The 6,955-nt window shown below is 38.8% G+C and overlaps 2 protein-coding genes across 2 annotated transcripts in view; one reads left to right on the forward strand and one right to left on the reverse strand.

Annotated features, from left to right (window-relative positions):
- Positions 1–694, reverse strand: part of LOC101864091 (spermatogenesis-associated protein 6) — a gene marked incomplete in the record, with an annotated part of 28,971 nt that extends 28,277 nt beyond the window's left edge. The window contains 1 exon segment of the mRNA XM_013087732.2: positions 536–694. Within this exon segment, the coding sequence (XP_012943186.1) occupies positions 536–583 (48 nt within the window).
- Positions 695–961: 267 nt separating this feature from the next.
- Positions 962–6,645, forward strand: LOC101861233 (protein FAM32A-like). Its single transcript, XM_005107777.2, has 4 exons — positions 962–1,289; positions 2,952–3,102; positions 4,754–4,807; positions 6,410–6,645. The coding sequence occupies exons 1-4, from the start codon at positions 1,216–1,218 to the stop codon at positions 6,476–6,478; spliced, it is 348 nt and encodes a 115-aa protein (XP_005107834.1). The 5' UTR covers positions 962–1,215; the 3' UTR covers positions 6,479–6,645.
- Positions 6,646–6,955: the final 310 nt, after the last annotated feature.

Genomic DNA, 6,955 nt, shown 5'->3' on the forward strand with positions numbered 1-6,955 from the left:
ATCATTCTTTTTTTTAAACTTGCCTTTACTCCAGCTTTATTTGTCTTCCTTTTTTAAAATTTCAATCAGATTCTGGATATCTACTTATTAGTCCAAGCAAAGGTTAAGTAGAAACAATTTCTAAAGACAGTAGCACGTAGGCTCACTATGTATAAAACATTAATTTAAAAACCATATAGTGTATGCCTATATTATCATGTTGTGCACAGTAAAAGTATGGATAATCCAAGAAAGACCCTGAGATCCAAAAAAAAAAACCCAACCAAAGCAAGGGTTCCACAATATCATGTAACATGTAGACCCATTACAGCAATAACGGCACAGCGGGCTTTAAACAAGCAAGACAGAACCTGCAATACGCTAAGCTAAGTGTGAATACAGGCTACTGGACAACAAAAAACTAGGACAGTGGGCGGTCGATAAGAAAATCAATTCCACGTAACACCTCGATTATAAATCCTCTTACACAGGCTCGCGCTAAAGTAGAGCTGCTTTAAATCTAATCATTTTATACAATGGGACATAAAAATCTTACCAGCTGCAACTGCAAGTCAACAATACACCTTAGGGCTCTTCGCGGCATTTTGAAGAAAATATGATGACTAAATGGACTACAAAATATCCACGATCTGTGGACGAAGTCTGTTCCGATGGCTCTGAACGCTGAAGCAGTTCCGTCGCAAGGGACGCACACTCAAACAATTACACAGTGGGAGCATTCAGTATATATTATTTTTCCAATATATTTTGAGCAGTCTTTGGCGTCTATCACTTTTAAACTAACAATATAATGTATTTTAGAAATTTAAATTTGTAAATAGTAAGACTAAAAAATTTTAATAAATAAAGGTTGCAGAATTTGGTTCGATTATTTTCTAACATAATAATTTCCCCATACGTAGAGGGCGCTTCAAGTCAAGACTTGTTGCTTGCATTATTCGAAGTGTTTATTTTGAGCTGTCAGGATAATTACTAGAATACAAGTTCTAAAAAAAAATCAAGTATGAATTTGGTTATAAAGGTCATATCAGATTAGACAAAATGTTTATTTGTAAGAAAAAGGTAATTGATGAACAGGGATAGTCATTATTTGGACCATATTCTTAGTACGATTTTATGAATAAAAACATTTTTTAACCTATAAACTTCCGGTTCCGGTGCAGAATTGTAAACAACGATCACAGAAAATTCTGTGACAACTATTATTGAGTGAAGATGTCGGACGACTACGACACAGTACAACGAGGAGGTTTAAAACTAAAAGGGGTCTCTGATACAAGTGGAAAAAAGTAAAATTGTATTTTTTAGTTTACCTAAAGGGGGAGAAATTCCACGTGATTCATTGTATCATGTATGTATGGCACTGACACTGAAAATACTTGTACAAAAGTTTAGTCTAGCCTCCTCAGGTCCAGGAGGCTAGCCCTCATCCTGCGGGAGCCGGGTTTATGTAGCCCAATAGGCCACCTCTATTCTCACCCGGAGTGAGAATAGTGCAGGCGAGTCTTGTGGCTATTCTCACCCGGTCGCGTTCACCAAATTTTGCGTTCACCCTAAACCACAGAATTCTACACTGTGATAACAGAAAAATTGTAGAATTCTGTGCCGTGAACAAACGTTCCATTACAACTGTAGCCTACTAAAAGCGTACAATTTTGTCTGTGGGCAGTGGAGAGAGAAAGAGAGAGAGGAGTAGCGCGAGAATTTCCGGGCAAAACAAAATGGCGACCCGCGTAGTTCGGCTCGATTCGAAAAGTTAAATAGCCGTAGCATCTTTGTAGACAACCAAATTAATTTACTTTTGTGTTTTAACATCATTTTTTAACTTTGTTTTGGTCAATTTGATCGTCCACACCGATAGACAGTATTCAGAAAGAGACAGAGAGAGAGAGAAGAGGGGAGGAGTTGATCTTGCGAGAACTTCCGGGCGGGTGAGAATAGCCACTTTCAGCCCAATAAGCCTATTTCGGCACCTCGCATACGTTCTGGTCCCGAATCAGTGTAACTCCTGGCTCAGCACGCATCCTCTTACGTGTCATTCGGGTCCCAAGTCGGATCCCCATTCACGCAGGTCAAGTGTGTGTGCGTCAGTCTGCTTGAGTTTGTGTGCGTTTGTGGCCTTCTTCTTGAACCGCCTGCGTTGATCTGGGCACAGACGCAGGATAAGAGCTAGTTTAGAACCATTAGTAGTTAGCCTGATTTTGGAGATCTAGGCTAATATTAACTCTTAGGATCCTGCGTCTGTACTTCTTTTTGTATGTTTGTCACACTCGTGTGACCCTCTTTTTCAAGGGTGCCTTGATAGTCGAAGCAGACTTTGTGCTGTTGAAGCTAGAAAGATGAGCAGAGTAAGTCTGATTCCCTGTAAGGACTTCTCTGTTGACATCCACCCCTAAGCATTCATATAACCTTATGCAGTTGTGAGCGCTGTAAAAACCTCTACTTACTTTTTAAAAATTTCAGCATCTTCTCATCCAATAAGTTTTTGCTGCTCAGCTGTTTCAATGACTTACTGTGTTCTATATATTGTGAATCATGTCATGTGGAATTCTCTCCATGTTTCAAAAAGTTGTTAGTCAGTGTCGTGTGAAGATTGCACACACCATGTTTCCTCCCTTGTGGGAGAGTCATATTGAACCTATCAATTTATGGCAACAATCAGTTATCAGCTTATATGACTTTCTCAATTTAAATGGTAGCTTCATTTTTTTTTTTTTCGTTAGTTGCAGTACTATTGTTATGTGGTATATTTTTCCAGACCGAAGGGCTGGAATTCAGATGGTCCCTGGATCAGTAAAGTAAAGTACCATGGTATATTTTTCCTGTGATTGTATAGAGGTTTTAAGATAGACTTACAGAGTCTGTGAAGATGATAATTGATCTATTCTCACTTGTATGCTATGCTTTCCACACTGACACTTGATAACTGGGTTTTTTAAAATGTGTTTCAGGAAAAAGAAGAAGCACAAGGATAAGAAGAAACTGCAGGACACTGTTTCAAAGACCAGTGCAGAAGAGGTGGAAGAGGTTGTTCAAATGAAATCTTCAAAATCGTCAAAAACAAAAGCTGAGCTGGCTTTTGAGAGAAGGAAGCGGAAAAAGGTTAGAAAAGTAATTTTGTCTTAGTTGTACATTTGTTTGTTGCATGTTTTAAAGAATCTTTTTGACTTTTATTGATTCCGCCCTTGTATTTGGAGACAAGAAGTAAAAAACATCCAAGCATGCATGTCATGTGGGATCCTAGTCTTTAATCATTGTAGGGCCTACTGCCAAAACTCAAGTAATTTCAGAGAAAAAAATTATCAGTTTACTTTTATGTTTTTACAACAAAGCCGATAACAAACTGTGTCAGCTGTGGTTAAGCCTGCCAAGTACTGGAGAAAAAAATCAGAGCTCTGGGATTTTTTTATTTTTTTTTAAATTTTAATTTTTAATTATTTTTTTTCTTTGCAACTCCAATTTTTTGGAGAGAATTCTTAAGAAACTCCTATTTTTGATCATGGAGGGATTGGTAGGTCTGTGTTGTTTGTGGTTCAGGTTAACGTCTTGTGAAACTAGTAGTAGTGGTAAGAACACATTGTTAGATATGTACATCTTTTGTGCTTGAGGTTATTTTGTACCAAATGTGTGAAATGATCCTATCACTAGAAGTTTCTGGTTGGTACCGGTATTCTTTGTGAGTTGTCATTCAGTTGACATCTTCTGTTATAATAAGAGAATAAGAGTGCTTATTTTCTGCTCATGAAAACTTGTAAGCAAATTGAGCAGTTGTCACATAGGGGTCTTGTGGACAGATTTAGCAGTTGTCAGGTTTTCGGGTGTTTGAAGATTGAAACAGAGATTTAAGAAAAATATGTTTGTATTAGCATTATCTGTCAAATCCCAAAATGAACACGTTTTTCAGTCTTAAGTTTGTAGTGAGTGTTAATAAATATACTACCTTTTTTGGCTTGTTTCCTGTCTCTAGAACAAACTATTTATTTTACGGAGTGTGTGTTTCTAACTTGTCCTTTATCCGGACTAAAAAAAACTACCCCCTTTGTCAGTTGTTACACTCCTGCCTCTGCCATGAGAGAAGAAATGTTTTTGTGGAGAATGAATTATTTCTTTGAAAGGTACTGAGTACTGTGCCTCTTAGTTTTGGTTTGCAGTGGTCTCTGCGTGATAGGAACCCAAACTTCCTAAGAAACAATTCTAACCCTCCGGGGCGGTGCCACTGACTGAAGTGTCTTTAGGCCATTCCCAAAGGGGGGGACATTTCTCATTCAAGCTCAGTTGAATTGTAAATGGGCTGATTCATCGTGTCACGCTCATAACTGTGCCTGATCTACAATAGGGAACTGCTGCTTTTTCTTTCCTAATCCTTACTGTTGTCATTTATCCTCTACTTCCTTTGTATGTTTGTGTGACCCGCTATTTCCGGGGTGCCTTGATAGTCGAAGCAGATCTTGTGCTGTTGAAGCTAGAGAGGTGAACAGAGTAAGTCTTATTCCCTGTAAAGACTTCTCTGTTGATGCCCACTCCTTGGCGCTCATATGACCTTATGTAGTTGCGAGCGCCGTAAAACCCTCTACTAAAAAAAAGGGGGGAAAAAATTCTAAAAAGAGAAATCTACCGCCTAAGAACACACATTTAAGCTCAGGTCACCAAAGGCCAAGTGGCCAACAGTGAAGCTTGCAATGCCCCGTCTGCTCCTTTAGAGTACATCCCTGCGGGAAAATGTTAATGTTGCTCTTGCCTCTGTTGATTTCAGGAACAGGAACAGATCTTGGAAAGAGCCTCCAAAAGTCACAAGGAGAGAATCATGGTAAGAGAACAGTACAATGCTGTTGTTGGGCTCAGACTGGCCAATTCCAGATTTTCTTCAACGTAAATTTTAATTCGTTGCAAAGCAGGGTTAAATAAATCGTCTCATTCATTAACCCCTTACATTGCGTTATGATGTAGCCTACCTGATACGAAGTGAAAATGTGTAATTTTTCATGCTGTGCCGTACCAGGTACGTCGCGGGAGTTGGCAAAATTTGCCGCTCCTGCTTGCCTTTATGACATTACAGGTACGGCACGCAAATAACCTGGCTCAAATTCTTCTGTGCCGAGTTTTAGCCACAAGCGCTGCGTAGATTCGTATTGGGGAACAAAAGAAGCGCATATTGGTATCTTATTTGCTAGTATTACTTTACTGTTTGGCTTGCAAGCAATCGATAAACACAGGTCTAGGCTTGAGGGCGGCCGTGTACTCTCGTAAAAGGTTAACATCGAAATGACTTAAAAAGGGCAAATAAATTCACTTTTTTTACTTACACTTGCTGTTTTTTCAAAATAATGAGGAAGATGGGAGGAAAGTCGGTATTAAAAAAATGACACAATTGAAGACCCGGTGTCCGAAATATGTCGCGAGAGCGCTAGATCTAGACAGCGCATCCATCGACACTGAGACATTAGGCTGCTGTCCTGAGTAACGAGCTCAGGTGAAAATCAGCGCTAACAGTAGGGATGTATAGATCTACCCCCTGGCAACGAAAGGGTTGAATTGTGTAAGTAGTTCAACAAATGGACATGCTTGAAACATTGACGTAAATTCAAAATTGAAGTGGTCTTTGATAATTCAATTAGAATTTTAATGGTTTCTAGCCTGTCTTGTAAAATATGCGGAATTCTAAGGAGATTGTGAGATGGCCTATTTATACTCATGTCCATCAAATTATACATATATATATTTTAGATAGCTCTCAGGTTTGATTTACTTGTTCTATTCATTCACCATTATATATTTATACAGAGTTATATTATTATTATGTAAGTGTTGTGACACAGACTCTGCCAAGCCAATTGATGAGATACAATCTCATTCTCTGTCATGTAAAATAAACTTGTTTCATATTGGGGGAGGGGGGATATCTAAAAGTTGGAGACATGTGTGTCTTGTCATTTCTGATGACATCCTGATTTTGAGAATGGATTACAATAAATTACATAGAATGTAATTGGGGGTGGGGTTGTTGCTGTTCAGGTGTACTGTGATGAAATTCATTCACAATTTTGTTGTGTCTTGTCCTCTAAGTATTCTTTTTTCTTCTTTAATAATTTTTTGGGTGTGGTGTTATATGGTCGCTTTTAATGACAAGCGGGCTTACCCAGATTTCGGGGGTTTCCAGAAATCTTGACCTACATCAAAAGTGGGCATTGCCCTACCTATAGGAGGAGTTTGGTTTCATTGGTGTGTATATTTGTTTGGTTATAATAGGGAAAACTCCCCTTGTCTTTAATAGAAACTGAACAAGAGGCAAAAACTTTACCTTCAATTTTCTCAAAACAGCAATTTTTCAGGATAGCCCCCTTGCGCTTAAAAGCGACCATATGATGTATATATATTTTTTTTCTTATTGTTTGTCTGTATTTCTTTGCAGGATTTCAACCAGCAGCTTGACAACCTCACTGAACATTTTGACATCCCCAAAGTGAGCTGGACTAAATAAGACTTTGGACTCGTCAGTTCTTCACCACATGATAGATGTACATGTACTACCCCATTCTCAGTGGTCATCAATCTGTTTGCTTTTTTTTATGCTCCCATTTTTAGAGTCATGCTCACTCATGTTTCCTTTTTAAGTGTAATAAATGCCTCTATGGAGTGCCACATTTTTCTCTCTTGTTCTTTGTTGTGTGTCTACACTTTTTTTTCCCCTCCTAATTCTTACTATCGTCATTTGCCTCTACTTCTTTTGTACGTTTGTCACCCTCTTGTGACCCGCAATTTCCAGGGTTTCTTAATAGTTGAAGCAGACTTTGTGCTGTTGAAGATAGAGAGGTGAGCAGAGTAGATCTGGTTCCCTGTAAGGACTTCTCTGTTGACATCCACCCCGTGGCACGCATATGACCTTATGCAGTTGTGAGCGCCGTAAAACCTCTACTTAAACAAACTTTTTTTTTTGAGGGGGGGGGGGGGGTTTTTT

Source organism: Aplysia californica, unplaced genomic scaffold, assembly GCF_000002075.1.
Source record: "Aplysia californica isolate F4 #8 unplaced genomic scaffold, AplCal3.0 scaffold00630, whole genome shotgun sequence".
NCBI classification, from domain to species: domain Eukaryota; kingdom Metazoa; phylum Mollusca; class Gastropoda; order Aplysiida; family Aplysiidae; genus Aplysia; species Aplysia californica.